Here is a 17994-nt window from a genome sequence, read left to right on the forward strand (position 1 = left end):
TCAAACTTTTGTGACTTGTTTTGTAAAAGAAAAACTTGAGTTTCATCACCAATTAAGTGCTTTGTATTGCTGCATGTTTGAATAGTGACTAGTAGGCATTTTGAATACACAATGAAAGAAAACTTTTGCAAAACATTTGATAGTAAAGAAGTCTAACATTTTGTTAACACTTTAATTTAAACAAAAATTCTTTCACTTTTTTTATTAGTAAGCTATAACTTTAAATGTAAAACTTTATATTTTTATTGTACGTGATGCAATGATAGAACAAGCTCAACAAACATAACAACTTCTCTCTTATAAAAGTTAATGATTTGTTATAAAATTTGACTGTTATAACAATCATCAATAATTTACATAAACATGCTTTATATCAATTACTAAATGTTTTTTATATCTATTATTATGCTAACCCTTTTATGTTTTTCGTTTTACAAGATACTACATGTTATGGCGTGCAAAATAACTTATTATAAAACAATATTTATTTGTAAAAAAAAGTCATTTTCTTATAAAGACTGATCTCGTTTAACACTTGTGGTTGCATGGTTGTAGTTAATATTGCAACAAAAGAATGCTCAGTTGTTTTCTAAATTTTAAAAACAACGCAACATGTTTTTAAGCAAGCTCTTTGAGAAGTTTGCTTTTTTGTTGTGGAAAAGTATAAATTTAACACATAAAGATAAATATTGCGTTATGGCAAAAATCGTTACGAGTTAAATAAATAGATACTTTAAACTTAATTTTTTTATTTCTTTTTGTTTACTATGTATATTACTTATTAGAACTTGATCATTCAATATATGTAGTTTTTAAATTGTAAAAACCTGAAGTAGTCAAAGAGTATTATTTAAAGATATTAAAATAGTATTTTAGTTTTGCAAATTAAGTAAGATTTTTTTAAATTTTGTACTCAAACTTTTTGTTATTTTTTTATTATTTTTAACTATCTTCAAAATTATTACACTTGGATTTACTATAAAATCTTTAAAAAATATTGCCTTAATTTTTTTTAACTTCTAGTTGACCATTAAGTAAGCCTTCAATACAAGTATAAGCTTTTAAATTCATAAAACTATTTAATTTATTCAGTTTGTTATATAATTTACAGACTTAGTATGTTAAACAAAAATAAAAAGTTACTTAAAAACTTTATATACCATTAGAAACAACGTTTTTTTTTAGAAATCAGCAATCTGCAGCCCGCGGGTAAATGTGGCCCGCAGAACAAAAACCTTTAGCCCTAAATAAAGTACATCTAATGCAGTAGAATCACTATCAAGCTTTTCAACAAAAAAAAAATTACAAATAAGCTCTTTTTTACTTGTGACTAACTACTGCTTATTTCCTGTTACTCATAAAAGGGTTCCAAATCATTAATTAAATATAACTATCTAGTTTACTAAACGAAAACTATTCTTTTTGTAGTAAAAGTTTATGTCTTTCTTTTATAATTTATTATCAATATTTACCTATATTTCTTTGCATACAGATTAATTTTATGTTTATTTTTTGGTTTTTAGTTTATGATTGACTAAAACACAAAGCAAGACTTTTCAATTGTATTTTTTATACATGAGACTTATCTAAGTAAAATATTAAAAGTAAACTTTTTCTCAACTATGAGTACAGTATAAATAGCATTGAAAATTAAAACATGTCTTTGCCAATGTAATGTTTGGTTATTGCTGAAAATCAAAGTGTACAGTAGATTAACGAAGTAAGAGATAATTTCAACTAAAGCGTTTTATTAAAATTTTCAGTAATAAGCTACAAAGAACAGCTATAATTTACATCTAGCAATATAAAACGAAGCAGTAAAAATTGTTTGCATAAAAAACTCATAGGTTTTGCAAGTACGAATAAAAACCAACAACTAGTTTGTAGCTTATTAGTTTTTGCAAACTTAGTTAGCAGATTGCCTTAAGAACAATTAGCTTAGATTAAAAGTTTTCGTAGAAATGGTTGAACCGGGCCTTGTTGAGCTTGTTCAGGTTTCTACAAGCACCTTCCACTCCTTTCGTCATCCCTAACGGACCACAACTGAATACACCGATGGTTCTCACCTTTGTGGTTTGTTTTATTTTAACATATATTTTTATTTGACATGTAATTGAGCTTTGTGATTAAAACATAGACAATAAAAAATGTTTTAGATGTTTTTAATAATTCTTAAGCTATTTAGGTTTATTCTTGATATCAAAACTTTTCATTATGATGTTTTATGAGTTTTTGCTATTGTATTCTTTTTACCTGTAATAATGTACGTACACAGACTAAAAAATATTGCTTATCTCTTTAAATAGTTAATAGTAAACTAGTAATCTTCAATAAACACAACTAACAGAAAAACGTTGTTTAATTTTACACAAATGTATTTTTTCAAGCAAAAAACCTAACTTGCTTTGAAATTCTTTTGAATCGATAACTAAATTCATATTGAGAACTTGATTTTTTTTTAATTATAACTAACATTACTGTGTAGCTGCTGAATAGAGTTGAAGAAAGGTTCAAACTGCGGTCGACCGAAGTGAGTTGTTGCTTTCAACCCGGTGAACATGCTTTTATTCGAGCATTTTTGAAAATATTGCTCACAAATGTACTAAAAAAAAATCAGAATATTTTATTAGTTTGCTATATTTGTAGATTGTACAAAACAGCCAACTTTTATACTTTTATTAATTATTTCAACACCTTGTTTCAATAAAATGTAGAAAAACTTCAACATTTTAAGACGGAAAATAATTATAACTTAAATTTTTAAGTTTACCATTTTGTTTCACCTATAACTTTAAAGTATAATAAATAAAGTAATACAAAGTTTTCATGTAAACTTACGAGCATACTTGTTCTTAAGTCGAACTTATTGAAGAACTGTGTGATATAAATATGAGTTGTGACTAGATCTCCTCCTTTTGAGTTTTCAACATCTTTGATAATGTTTGTCATCCATTCGAAGTTCTTCTGAGTCCTTGTCATCCAAACAAAGTAGACCTTTTATCATTTTTATAAATTAAGTATGATAAAGAACATTTTTTAATTTACTTTGCAATTATAAAGCAAAACTTTTAAAACATATCGATATGTTTTCTCCCTCATTTTGTTTTTAATCCAGGCAAAAGTGTGTACTTTACAAGTAATTCTTACCTTGAACTTTGAAACAAAATTTTCTTTTTTTGCACTTAATATTAGCCAACTTTTTAAGTTATAACTATTAAAAACAAAAGTATTGTACTTTTTGTTATTTGTAAGGTACATAACTTTTAAAAAATAGTTGTGTTATATTTGCATTAATTTCGTTAAAGTAGTTTTTTCCCATCGTTTAAATATATTTGTTTGAAAAATATCATTAAAAAACTAGTTTCAAACTTTTTTGATCCAAATCATTTTTTAAATTTAGTGCATACCTTACGCAAAAGTGTACCTCTTAAATTGCGTACCTAATCGATGTGCAAACTTCACAATGGTTTTTTCACCTTGTATTAGTTTTTTGTAAAATTGCTACTATTAGAACTAATTGTATATACTTACTTGTTCACATATTATTTGACCTTTTTGTCCGCTATTTTTCTTTTCAACGATATCCTTCAATATAGAAGCGAACGGAGTAACTCCAATACCAGCCCCAACCAGAATTGAAACCTTGTACTTGTACCAATCCTGGTGTCCCTCACCAAATGGTCCGTCCAAGTACAGCTGCGTACAATTAATTTTTAGTAGTTCCAATATTTTTTAATGAATTATAAGGCATTAAGATATAAGTTTATAAAACAAAAGGTCTTAAATGGTTTACACGAAAACTCACGTTGGGAAGAGGCTTGTTTTCTTCTTGCGACTTTTGGTATAATCTTCTCAAGTTGTTAGTCCAAGGTCCTACAGACCTTATATGTAACGATAGAGTTTTCTGATAAATTTTCAACTGTCACTTGAAATACTAGCTAACACTTTAGGGTATCAGAATAACAGTTAATTTAAAGGTAAGTTTATAACATTAAGTTAGTAAAAACTATAAAGATTGTTAAATTTTTATCACCAAACCTCATGAGGAGCTGAAGTTAGAGTAAATGGATGATACTCATTTGTAGCAAGAACTGGCGAGGCTATTCGTACCCATTGACCCGAATGGTAGTTGAAACCATTTGGACGAGTGAATACTAAGTTAGTCACACCTAAATAAAAATTAACTTTTTGATAAATTTGTAATATTTTTATATATTAAAAGTTTGGGTTTGTGCTAAAACTTTGAATGAGTTATGTAAACTTAAATTTAAACTACCTGAAGGTAAAAGGTCGGCTTTTTCAACCTCAATTTCTAGTTTAGATCGCTTGAAGGTAACAAAAGTATCAAGAATAAAAATCAGAACAGGAACTGATAAATACCAATGGAATACAGGTTCTTGAATAAGACCCATGCTTCCATGAAGAATAAGCAAAACAAATAGAACACCTGTTATTTGGTTTCAAAATCCGTCAAACAATTTTGTTTTAATTTGGTTGTTGTGTTTTGACTTATTGTATAACTTTTTTTATTGAAATTTTTTTTACAGCTTTTAATTAGTTTTTTAATAATACATTAAAAAAGTTGCAAAATTCTGCATTCATGTAGTTTTATTCTAATAATGACAGACACCTTCAATTTTGTTTTGTTTATTAAAACAAACTAAGTATATCTTACAAAAACATTAGTTGATGTACTAAAGTTCTTAAGCAAAACGTACTGAACAATCTATGTGTGATCCAAAATACTCTGAAGCAAAATCTTCTTGAGTACTGCATAGCAAAGACGTATATAATTGAAATAGTCAGGAGAAGCAAAATTCCAGTGAAACCGGGAACGGTACCAAACACCCACCAAGCTAGCGACATAGGTAAGTCCGATCTGAAAATAATTTTTACAATGATTAAAAGATCAGGATAGCATCAGAATCAAACTTCGGTAAAACCAAATCAAACCAACAAATATATTTACTACTAACCCATCATCAGATAGTATTTTTGGAAAGAGACACGACAGCACCGGAAGTGGATGAACAGAAAAGTGGTAGAAGTTAGCCAAGTGTCCAAAAGCATGTAAAACTAAAATAAATATTAAAGAATATAAGAAAATGATTGTTTTTAATCGAAAGAAAAAGGAAAAAACCCGCTTTGCTTGCACAATAAGTTTAAATTTAATTTGTAATTTTTTTCTTTAACTTACTATTTTAGGTAATACCAGACAAAACAGCTAATAAATTTATACTAACATAAGCTTCAAATAGTAATATTTCAAATGGATCCTTGTTGAAATTTAACTTGTACTGCACTCAAACTACAGCTTTGATTTTATTAACAACTCGCACTAACCAGCCTGCACACCAGCGACGTACGCGATCTGCTTGTGGAAGGCGATGGCGGAGTCGAACGGGATGATGTTGTTGAGGATCGTCTCCCTGAAGAACGTTATCAGGTTGCGGCTCATCGTGAGCAAGATGAAGGAAAAGTGAAACGATATTCCCGCCGCCGTCGCTCTGCTTATTATAATCCCCCATTCCGAAACTCTTCGAATCCCGCTGTGCTCAGTTCCAAATGCATAAACTGTATTTCAAAGTAAAAGTTAGTCTTTTTTTTTTTGTTATTTTAACAAAAAAAACTGATTTTTTAAATATTAACCTATTTAAAAAAACTAAGTAAAGCATGTGAACTCAAGACTATTCAAGCTTACACTTAAAATAGTATAAGAACATATTTATATTTCAAACACTCACACATAGCGCGTTCTAGCACAACAGCAATCGTGACACCGTAAAACACAACCATGCATATAATGTGACGCCTGTAGTTTTCAACATTCCTTTTAAGTCTTTTCCACTTTCTTTTTATTATGTTTGATTCTTCTTTTTCACGGGTAGCTTCGCTAAATAGTCTAAATTGAGAAGATTTATGTAAGTATCAAATTAAACTTACATTTAGAATTTAGAAGTATATAATCTAAAAATTAAAGTAGTTATACATCTTGTCAGGAAATAAAATGAAATAAAATAAAATAAAATATTTTATCAGCTAAAAATAATTTAATTTAAGTTTTGTTATAGGTCAAAATAGTGCTTATTTTTACAAATGTTTTCAGTTTTAAACAGCTTGCAGCAAAAATAAACTTTAGCTTAGAAGTGTCGACTTTTATGGAGCGTCCAGGAATTATTGACTTTCTTCTGTACTTATTTTCAGATGAGTTTATCCTATTTCGCAACTTGTTAGCAACACCTTAAAAATTATTATACATCAATGAAAATTAATAAAAGAGTTTTTATACTTCTTTTATAGACGCTTTTCTTTACTACACAAAACATTTTTGAAAGTTATCATTTTCCAAAAATTAAAAAGAACTTTTCCATCAATTTTAATTTTAAACAACCTGGCAGGGAGAGCTTAGCGCTTTCAAAAGTGCTCCTGTTGTCCTTCAGCATGGCCCTTGTGAACTGTTCCAGAGAGATCTCGTTGTCGTCACCTGCATCTTCGAAGATCGAGTCCACCGCCATGTCTATCTCCTGTTTCGTCACGCTGGCACCAGCTGTCTCCATGAAAGATCTGAAAAGTTTAAATAGTACTTTTATATAAAAAATAATCCATGTGATTATGTGTATAAGAATCAATGACATTTGTTCGTACCTGTTTTGAATAAAATCAACTATTTTATAGATGTGCATTAGTTAAAAACTTTTGAACTGATACATATTTGTATTTGAACAGAAATCATTTGTTTATCACGTCATGCATACTTGAATTGTATAGATAAACAGTTTGTTTTTACAATTTATTTCTTTTACTCAGTTGAGTGGTTTAAGTATTGATTCAAAACTCAAAACTCAAACAAACTTGATCATGCCAGTTCCTTCCTCCTTGCTAATTTTTCCACTCTTGTCAACATCATACATGCTGAACAAAAGCTTTATTTTATCTTCAGCAGAGCCTGTGTTTCACATAAAATCAGTGTTTTTACCTATTGATTTTTTTCAAAAACTAACAAAATTACTTTAACTGCACAGATACTTATTACAAAAAGGTAGTACAAACATTTTTTACCTTTCATAAGAATTATGACAAGATCAGTAAACTCTTTAAACGACAAGTACCCGCTGTTGTTTTTATCGGCAAATTCAAACATTAATTTAACAAAACTCGAGTTATCTTTCATTCCCAACGACTCAGCAAGTTCAGCCTATAAAATAAGTTTATCAAAAGTAAGTTTTTTTTTTAATATATATCTAAAGCGTACTTGAGTCAGTCTGACAGTGCTAATAATTTCCATTGTTCTCTCAGTATGCTTGCTTTCAAATACAGCCTGTTCTTCACTGTCTAGTTTCAAAACCTATAATAAAATACTAGGTTTGTTTTATCTTTTTTTGTTTATTTTCTTTTTATTAAAAGTTTACCTTTGCAAAAACTTGGAGAAAAAACGTTTCAAGAATCGTTTGTCTCTTTTCTTTAGTAACAACGTTGCTAAGAAGAGCCTTTTCAGGCATTTCGTAAACGTCCAGCTCGACAGAATGCAGCCGTAAAAACTTTAGCAGTGATTTAACAGCTAATTTTCTGCAATAGTATGTTAAATTATACTTTTTTTAATTTGATTAACTTTTTAGAATTTCTTATGAATCAGTAAACTTTAGTAAACTAATCCATATTACCTATGATTAACCGATGGAAACTGGAGAACAATGTCATACTCTTTTGGAACTCTTATCACAAAATAATTTTGTTGTTTACCTTGAGACAAAAACCCTATGACTTTCTAAAAATTTAAAACAGAAGTTATTTTTAAAACAAAACTAATTAAAAGTTAAACATCATTACTACTAGTGTTATACAAATGTTTTATTTGAAGTTTTTACTGTTTTAGTATAGTCATGTTATAAGTCTTTGATGCTTTCATTTTTACCTTAAAGTTAACAACGCTGATTTTTCGAAACTCGAAGAAGTTTTCACTTAGAACTTTGATGAATCCTGATTCAAATTTCAGGTTAACTCGTCTGGTTTTTTGACTTCCCTCTATTTCAACAGCTGAAAAATACATGAGATTGTATTTAAAGTAAGGATTTAAGTTTTGTAGTTAAAATAAACTCAGTGTCTTTTATTTTACTTATCAAAAATTTCAAGCAAGCCATGTATTAGTTAAATTTGTACTAGTTTAGTTTGAAAAAATGTATAAAAAGTTCTATCATTTGGCTGCCTATATCTATGTAACCAAAAAAAGAACATTTTACTTATAACTAAAAGCACATACATTTAATTTCATATCTAAAAATGTAACTTTTTATGTAATCATTACTTAAAAACTTATCTTTAGAACATAGACGTAACATCTTAAGCAGCAGTTCCTAACCGTTATTTTTATGTTTTATCATTTTATGGAAGGTAATTACCAAATTTACCCCCAATATACAAAATAGTGTTTATTTTTGAGAAAATAATATTTTGAACTTTAAGCTTAATAAATATAAAAAGTCGTAAAATTTAAAGAGTTTATTTAATTTTTAAAAAATCACAGTTAAACACTAACTTATAAATTAAAATGACAACAAATAAACATTAATTTATATAATTTATAATAAGTGAAATTTACCCCCTAAAACAAGGGAATTTACCCCTGGTTAAGAATCGCTGATCTAAAGTAGTATCCACGTAAATTTTAACTACTTTTTTTTATTTTTCAATTTAACTAAGATATATCTAGATAAAAAAATTTCACACAGACTATGATAAAGATATAGCATATGTAAGCTGTTTTAGATAAAATAGATATCATTATTCTGTCAAATTAATTGAGCATTTATATGCTACCTTCTACAGAATCTCTTCGTTCTTTCAGATCACCCGAATTCGTCTTCATTAGAATTTTCGAAACTCTTCTAACTATGTTCTTCTTCTTTTTACTATTTTTTTCAATATTGTTTGCTGCTATCTTCCGCATTACCATCATGCAAACTTAAACAAAAAAGTCATGAAATTGTAAAACTTTTTAATAAATAAAAATAATTCAATAATGAATAACTTTACGCTAGTATTATAAATTTTAAACTATTATAAGATAAACTAAAAGTAATTGTAAACTTAACTTTACTTATTGAAAACTTTATACTTTTAGAGATTTATTTTAAAAATTGTGCATATGCTAACTTGGAAAAAACGATAATATTAGAACTATCACTCCTACGTAAGCCGGCCACTGATGACTGAAAAAATCGATTCCTACGTTAGGAGTGCAAGGCTTGGAAAAATTTCCAGAATTTATAATGATAACTCTGCACTGAGTACCTACATTAAATTACATTTTTGTTATGACAGTTTTTCGTCTTACGATAAGTTTGTTATAAGTATTAAAAAACTAACTCCAATCAAATTTTAAATGATTTAAGTCTTTTACGTTTTTTTAATAAATGATTACTTTTGATTAAATATTTTAAAGCTTTAACACAAGCTTATACAAATTAGATTGTACTTAATTGGGATACAAAACTAGAATAATCATTTATTTTTTAATGTATTTTACCTGTTGTACTAAAAACGTTGTCTTGAATAAGATCACTGTTAATTGAAGTTGTTTCTCTTATTATATCAGCCATCGTTGTGTTTCTTATTCTGTCAACGTCTGAATCCTCAAACCATCTAAATATTGTTTCAGAATACATATAAACTTAGAATACTTGGTCGTTCTTTTTATTTATTGAAATTGATTTATAGTTTTACAAATTATTTTCCAAAAAAGGAAAAAAAAAGTTTCTATTGTAACATTATAAACTAAAACAAAAAGTTAGAGGTTTAAATATAAGATTAGAGTTTAAATTTTATAAACCAAACTTACTTTATACTCAACTAATGAAAGGGGGTTTTTATTTTATTTTTTAATATATTTTCTTTCTTTTGTGTAATTTTTACAGTAAACTATTTCAAATTTCACAGCTGTTACAATAAGACAGCACAAAAAATGTATACAACTTCGAGTAAACTAACTCTATTCTTCTGTTTTCGAACCAGAAGCGGTCGCTGTCGCGGGTTCGATGGAACTGCTGCGAGATTATACGTCTGAACAACTCTCCGATGGATCCGCTCTCGGATTCCAAAACCCCGCCAACATACAGATCTAGCTTGCTGATGTCGTTATCGTACATCCGCGACACTTTTGCCAGAAGCTGTTCGCGACAATTTGTGTGAATTACTTTCTTACTATAAAAAACAACTTATAACAATTAGGTTGATGAAACAGTGCTATATTTAATAAAGTTTATTTCAAACCTATAAACTTAAATTTAAAGTGATATCTTATAAGATTATTTTTTAATAGTTGTTTCTTTTTATTCTATGACATAACTAATCACTTTTGAGTCATACAATAAACTACACAGAATATTACTTTAAAGTGACTTGCAGATTGCAAAACTCCAATCTCATTTAATTTTATTATTATTTTTCACAAATGTAAGTATTTTATAAATGATTATCTACCAATAAAGAAAGTTATAATGCTTTCTTATTATTTTTTATGTTTTCTCATTATCAAAGTGGTTTACTTTTTATAAACTTAAGCAAATTAAGCAAACTAAAGTCAATTTTAAAGAATTTTTATTTTTAACAACTATGACTTTTTTTTATTTTTTAATAATTGTAACAGCTTATGAAAAAATTCTTAAAAAGTAAATTTGAAAAAACAGGTTTTTTAGTAAATCAAAAACTTTTGTTTACAGAGTTAAAAATTATTTTTCATACTTTCAGCAAACAAAATTATAAAAGTGAGTATAAAAAGTACCGACAGCTTCAAAAGCAAAAGTACTATTCAAGTTTTTTTAAGTTTTAGACAAACAGTTTAAATTTTGGTTTCGAATTACAGGCATAATTCACTATGCGCCAAACCAAGCGTTAAGTTGTTGTCACAGGGCAAGGAAGCAATGTAAGATATGTTTTTGTAGCCGACCGACATTATTCAAATATAGATCGAATTTTTGCATTTTCAAACCGAAATCTAAATATTATGTCTGTTTAAGGTAAACAATGATTAAGTATAATGTGTTATAGTGATGAAAAACAGCTATTAAAGGAAAAGGCAATTCTTAATTTGGCAAGTTTACTTAAGATAAAACTTGACTAGAGAAAAACTTTTTTAAACAAACATTTTTTTTATAAATAGACACGTACGTAAATTGCTTGTAAGTTTTACGTAAACAAAATTAGGTAAATGGATATACAAGTTGTTATTTCTTTTAGACACTTACATGCGCTTTTTCATTGTCGTAGTTGTATTTAGAAATTTTTGTATAAAAGTTTTACAACACCTATAAAGCATTATAATAAAATACTTTTTTTTAGTTGTAACCATTTTCAATCCTAGAACTTAAAACTTCCCTTTTAACAAATTTTGCTTTGAAAATGAAAGAACGACTTATAAAGTTTTTTTAAATTATCAAGTGTTGAATAAAAGTGTATATTATAACTTAATGAAATAATAATTCAAGTTTAGTTTACTAAACAAAAACTAGCTTGCATCATTAAAGTTTTTCACTGACAAAAAGTCACCAGCGTTAAAACAAAATAAATTAACAAGTTTTAAGACGAGCTACAGACCTGCTCGTCTATTGACGGGTTGATTTGAGAAAAGTTCTGATGAACTGGAAGACCGTAAGCTCTTCTTGCCTCGTTGTAAGTTGCCAGGCCTGCGTCCCGACCCCTCTGTATAGTGATCGCCTCTAAACTGGTTCGTGTCCTTTTCAGCGGCCCATAACTAAAATCTACAGTTAAAAAGACGTAAGTTGCTTATGTACTCTATCTAATGAGGCATAAAATGTTGCTTGGATTACAGGTTTTTTTAAATCATGTCTCACCTAACAAATCTTCTACTACCACATTGTCAATTTCGTCAGCTTTTTGTGAGAGCATGCCTAATGCTATATTGTCAACTCCGTTTTCCACCAGAGCTTCCTGTATATGATAAAAAATAAAAAATAACCTCATTTTAATTCAAAGTTTGATCTTTTGAATTTAAAAGGCATGATTAATGATAAAGTAAAATTTGTGTTTATTGTTTTAAGGTCAAATCTATACAGAAGCTACTGACCATATCCGAAAAGCTTTAGATTTAGTTTAAAATGCTATAAATAGACTTCTAATTCCGTTTAGTTGTGTTGTAACAGTAAAACTTAAAAAAATTAAAATCTGACTTATTTCTTTTTTAACTAAAAGAAAATAATTCGTGTTTTGCTGGCGATTTATATTACACTACAGTGTTACTTTTTTTATCAACTGTTGATTCATAAAAAGTCAAAAAGTTATATTTTACAAAATTTCAGCAATGAAATAAGAAAAATAAAGTTAACATTCTTAAATATTTTTAGAATAGTAAGTTTTTACACGTGAAACCACCTGCATGTTCCAATAAGTTTCGCACAGCCTCAGTGCCGGCTCCCCAGTTGACCTTCCCCATCCTTCCGGGATCGGGTTGATCGGCCTGCAGTCGGATGTCCTCCTCAGCATCACTCCGCTCGGAACCTGCGAGTGACCGATCCTCATTGCCGCAATGGAGAACTCCATCGAAATACTCGGCTCCAAAAATTCATTGTATCCTTAGTAAAGAAAAAAGTAATAACACTTTTAACATTTTTTAGCTGTTTTTTGATTATACTGTTTAAATGAACAATTTATTTGAGGCCTTAATACACTGCTTATATATTAATACTTGTGTTTAAGTTTTTAAAGACTTGTGTTTAAATAAAGGCACACAATAACTGATCAAGTTTTTAAAGTCTTATTAACTTTTTTAATTTCAATAGGTCTTTAAATGAAACAACAATGTTTTTGTTTTTCGTTTTCAAAGTTTTACAGTTTTTGATCTAAACATAACGTGTAATTAATTAACTTCAAACCTTCGTAAGGAAGTGGATTTTCTCCTATTAGTTGTGGTAACCAATCGTAAAAAACTATTTTTTGGTAAGTTGCCATCACATACTGGCGGGTCCTAATGAATATCTGTAAATTTCTAGTATAAAATTATTTAAATATAGATAAAAATAATTTACGGTTAGTGTAAAAAAAAATTCAACTATAGCCTTAGTATTATTACGTTGTTATGATTTGTTTTTCTTACCTTACACAGTACTATAATACTGAATGTGTAGGAGTTATTTTTAAATACATTACAAATTTTATATAAAACTTAATGTTTCTTTTAGAGTTAGTTAAAAGTAATGAAAGACATTTAGGTAAAAAATTAAAAGTTAAAAACATTTAAGTCCAATACTTTTGAAATATATACGTCCAAGTTATTTCTTTCACATTACTTTGACTATTCTTATTATATACTTAAAAATTTGAAAACGGCTAAATCAATCTTAATACGCAGTTTTTGCTACACTTATTTATTACTTTGTAGAGTTTTTTGAAAATTTTTACAAGTATTGAAAACAGTTAGAAAATTGTAACTTTACATTTAGCAAAGTATTATTCTTAGAGTTTAAAGGTAAGTTGACCTGATACAACACTCAGTTCAAAGCATTCAAAACTACTTTTTTTTAACTAGTATAACAAATTTAAAGATATCATCATACCTCCAATGTTTAGAAAACATAAAATATATTTTTAATACGCAGTTAATCTTAATGCGTTTTACTAAATTAATTTTGTTTTAAAAATTAAAGAAATTTTGTAAAATTCTAATGAATAATAAATTTATAAATTTGTTACCAAGCTGCGACTAAGATAGGCTTTTCTAAGGGCATAGTTTTTGACTATAATGTTTAATTCGCTAAGTTTCTGAAATTGTTTCAAATCAAAAACCTGCTACAAAAAGTTTAAGCATCATAGAACGACATATTAGTTCCAAAACTTAAATCCTTAAGGTGTTGTTCAAAATAGCTGTACTGACGAAACACCAGGTATGGTTAAGAAATAGGTTTCAAAATTACACTTTGTGATTTAATTTATTTCAAACAAAATAAAGCAACTATTTTATCGGCTTTTAAATGGTCAATTAAGCCTGCTTTTAAAGTTGTTTGTTCTAAACCATCGTTTTTAGTACAATCGCGTGCACGATTTACTTTTGAACGCGCAGAAATTTGCTTAACAATGAAAAATTCCGTGACACCTACTTTTTTTGTCTTCAATATTTTCAAATCAACGTACTTTGTTTAGAATTAGTTTAAAACGCTCATTTAAATATTTGAAAATATGTATATAAATTCGCTATTAATGTAAGTACACAGATATTTTTTGTACAAAAATAAGTTATTTTGCTGAAGTTTTACAGAACTTTTTTTTTTATAAAAACTGTTTTTTATCTGATACTTACCATTTTGTAAAAAAAAAATTTGTTTAAATTTAAAATTTTTTTATTATACATTTAGCTACCTTTGTAGTCAAAGTAAAAATTTACAAAAAGTATCAATATGAATTTCTAATTGTTTTTGGCAATGTTAACATGGCTATACACTTTATTTAGCATCATAATAAAAACTGTAACTTTAGATATAAAATTGCCATATTATAGACTCAGTAATTTCGTGATACTATTACGCTTGCGATTGAAAAAAGAAATAGCTTAACAACATTACAACACTGTGATACTCAACATTTAAAAACGTTGTAGACAGTAAGCTACCGGACAACAAATTTTGTGCACTAAAAACTATAATAAATAAAAACTATTTCTAATAAACAGAATTATTTTATGTTTTGATTTTTTCAATGTTGAAATAAAATGTTAAGAACTATTATTTTTGTTACGTTTGTCTCTTTGTTAATAGAAGTAGATAAAATAAATTTCATGTACAAAATATTTTTTCACTTTACTAAATTTTCTATGCACAGAAAAAAAATGTCTATGTATACTATGGATGCGCAATGTGAGAACTACAACAAATACACTTTTTAATTTATGCACACGATTTCAAGTTACTTTATATTTACAGAAAAAGTTTGAAAGTTTGAAAATGTTGTCAATAAAAACTGATTTTATAGATTTTTTGCTGTTGGAAATGTATTAACTTTACTGTAACTATAAGTAACTTATTTGAAGATTTACATGCAATATGTAACGAGCAATTATAGTTACCATAAACTCATTTTTACTGATAAGTTTTAAATGATAAAGTTTGTAATGTTTGTTTTATGTGCAATTTTTTGCACCAAACTTTTATACTTTGTGATTTAAATAAAAGCAAACTTTAAAGTTTGTTTGGTTTAATAAAACTTTTGACCTGAAAGTAATGTTATTATAATCAAACCTTTTTATCTCTACTTGGTTGGTTGAATTCCAAACCTTACTTTTAATTGAAGTAAGAACATTTTAATATAACTATTACCTTTTTTAGCTACTATCTATGTCTAAATAGCTACTACTTACTGTTACTATCTTCTATTTTTAACCAAGTATAATTGATTTTTAGTTACTTTGTTAATTTGTTAAATAGCAATCTTTTTTATCAACAAAACTTTAAGCTTAATCATAATTCTTTCGGTAGAGTCTTTTTATTGCAGACATTCGTCTCTAAACTATATAAACGATAAATAAAAGCTGAATCTTAAGTTGTTTAAATTTTACAATAATTTTATTGAGAACCTAATGTACAAAGTCTTGTTTTACATATCATTTAACTACAACAAACCTTTTCATCGGTCCAGTCTGGGTTTTCACTGGCGAACCGGTCAGCCAGGACATTGTGCCACCTGAACCAAATAGTGGACACGGTTATGAGAAAGGGGTTTTCGTTTCCCCTCGCGTTACCGAAACCGAACAGCTCGTTGCTGTTTCTGCGTTTCGGTGGTCGGTTTTCCCCCACTGTGGGATTGTACATGGGCATCTCTCGCTCGTTGAAGGCGGGAAAACTTTCCCGTGAGTTAAGGTTCGACTCCAACATTCCTCTCACATGACTTCGGAGTGCTGATGTCATCGCGTTGCTCACTCCGTATATGGAGGACGCATCCAACCATGACGTGGCTTCGTTCGACTGTTAGAAGTTGTACTCGAATTTGAGTAAAAATTATAGTACTTAGTTAATATGTGTTAAATTAGAAAGTTTAAAAAATACATACACAAATAATTTTAAAAAAAGTTTTAAAAATTCAGTAGTTCTTCAAACTTACGAGAAAGAACAAATTACTTGTATTCTTGTAATTTCAAAAAAAATAATGTAGACTTTGTTCAAGTGTTTTATAGATTTTGAAAGCAAATCGCTCTACTTCAAATACTTAAACAACATTTTTTTTTACAAACTAACTAAAGTTCTCGGAGCTCGTGAGGAGAAGCCACTGTTTTCAGTGGCACGTGATCTATACACAGGTAGAATTCTTTCGTGATCTCTGAGGTTCGAGTAATTGCCTGTTTTAGGAATCTCGATGTTAACATACTCGTTCGGGCATCCGTACCTTCTACTGTCTAACATGTCATCTCCGATGTGCTGACCTTAAAAATTTGTATTGAACAACTATATTTAATTATTTAAGGTAGTAAGTATTTAATTTAAATTATTAAAGTTACTAAGTGATACAAAGATTTATGAGGTTTAAGTTAGACTTTTGTTTTTTAAAACTACTAACTTAAAGTGTTTACATTGGTACTCATATTTTGTATTATATAAAAATGAAAATTTATATGAGAACAGTATTATTTTAAACTGTTAACGGTCAAAAGTCCTTAAAAACATGATGTTAATACTTTTGACCCCCTTTTTTTAACGTACAACTTAAAGTATAGAAATTTTTATTTTTGCTTTGCAGTCTAATTTTGGACATTTCAATAATTTTTAATAATTATAAATTGGAAAAACAGTATAATTTTTAAGCTTTACAAAACTTAAGCTGTTTATAGTCGACGGAATCAACTTAATACAGCTTAACAAACCTAGAAACACGAAAAATACAGAAGTGTTTCGTGAGGAGTCGGTAAATGAACTGCCCCTCATAAGATCGCTCACTGTGAAAGGATCCGGGATTCCCTCGCTCACGGGAATCTTTATGCCGTCCTCAAAACGAGAGTTTGTACTCCGCGTCTGCGGTGATCCTGCAATGTTAGTAAAATTCTACTTATCAGCTTCATATATTTTATGGTACGTTTTACAAAATTGCTTACTAATTTTCTAGAATCGAATTATCTATTTTTTAACATAAACTATGCGTTTGATAGCTGTTATAGTAAATATTTAAAGATGTTTAAAAAAAAAAAGCTGATTGATTTTCAATGTTTAAATTAACCTGGTGAGCCCCACTCAGGATGGTCCAAGTTGTTGTACCAGCCATCAGATCTCGAAGTCTCCGTCAATAAAAATGGGTCACCTATTGTTTATATACATAATATTTTAAAACTAAATTCAACAAATATTTAAACTTTCATTTAAAGATAAAAATTAGCTATAATTAATAAAACAATTTGTATAAAAATAAAAATAGTTTGTTTTAGGTAGTTACGAAATTCTACTTTACAGTTTACTAAATACTTAAAAATAAAAGTTCTTACCTTGTACTTTTACTAAACAGAGACTAAAAATTATGTTAACTAAAACATAAATCATTTTTCATCTAGATTAAGTCCTAGTAGTTCTACATCTGATCAATCGAAATTATATAAAGTGTTTTTACAGAAAATACAATAAAGTTTTTAGCCAGGCTGTACTTTTTTCCGTATTTAGAAAGAAAACTGTTTTTCTCGTTTGCTGTTTTACGCAAATAAGTTGACTATGATAACATTTGTTCAATTAGTGGTTCGATGTACTTTCTTTTTCTAAAAATGTTTTCTACAAAAAAAATACGTTCGTCTCTTAAATTCGTAGCACAAAGTTTGCTATTTAAATTAGTCATAAGGGGCCAACAGTTAAGTGTTTATCCGAAAATTTTAGCAATGAACAAACTTTTTATTGAAGCTTTCAGTGAAATTTTATAAAAGTATTTGTTGTAATTCATTTTAATGCTATTACGTTGTTTCAATACAAAATGATATTTGTAGTATAAGTTGTTTATTTTTTATAAATTTAAAAGTGGTTGTTT

The 17994-nt window shown here is 28.1% G+C and overlaps 1 protein-coding gene across 1 annotated transcript; it reads right to left on the reverse strand.

The window, feature by feature from the left end:
• Positions 1-1546: 1546 nt before the first annotated feature.
• Positions 1547-17664, reverse strand: LOC145845876 (dual oxidase 1-like). The gene is made up of 32 exons (XM_082952893.1): positions 17468-17664; positions 17206-17286; positions 16856-17014; positions 16233-16417; positions 15621-15962; positions 12885-12987; positions 12385-12584; positions 11847-11943; positions 11590-11753; positions 9985-10163; positions 9524-9639; positions 9151-9288; positions 8815-8958; positions 7913-8034; positions 7662-7765; positions 7410-7566; positions 7253-7345; positions 7060-7195; positions 6853-6946; positions 6392-6564; positions 6135-6240; positions 5745-5902; positions 5344-5574; positions 4977-5076; positions 4719-4879; positions 4277-4447; positions 4039-4169; positions 3806-3904; positions 3532-3696; positions 2839-2994; positions 2474-2602; positions 1547-2066 (listed from the first exon to the last, which is right to left on the reverse strand). The coding sequence occupies exons 1-32, from the start codon at positions 17520-17522 to the stop codon at positions 1944-1946; spliced, it is 4572 nt and encodes a 1523-aa protein (XP_082809019.1). The 5' UTR covers positions 17523-17664; the 3' UTR covers positions 1547-1943.
• Between the last annotated feature and the right edge of the window lie 330 nt (positions 17665-17994).

The sequence above is a fragment of the Thalia democratica genome, chromosome 1 (genome assembly GCF_965202585.1).
Source record: "Thalia democratica chromosome 1, ktThaDemo2.hap1.1, whole genome shotgun sequence".
NCBI lineage: Eukaryota > Metazoa > Chordata > Thaliacea > Salpida > Salpidae > Thalia > Thalia democratica.

Bases quoted from the DNA above. Each gene is read 5' to 3' on its own strand.
- LOC145845876 (XM_082952893.1), bottom strand. From the start codon at position 17,522: ATGATTTATGTTTTAGTTAACATAATTTTTAGTCTCTGTTTAGTAAAA. The intron at 12,988-15,620 runs GTTTGTTGTAGT...AGAAATTTACAG, and splicing joins CAGACTGGACCGATGAAAAG to ATATTCATTAGGACCCGCCA. The intron at 10,164-11,589 runs GTCTGTAGCTCG...TGTCGCGAACAG, and splicing joins ACCCGTCAATAGACGAGCAG to CTTCTGGCAAAAGTGTCGCG.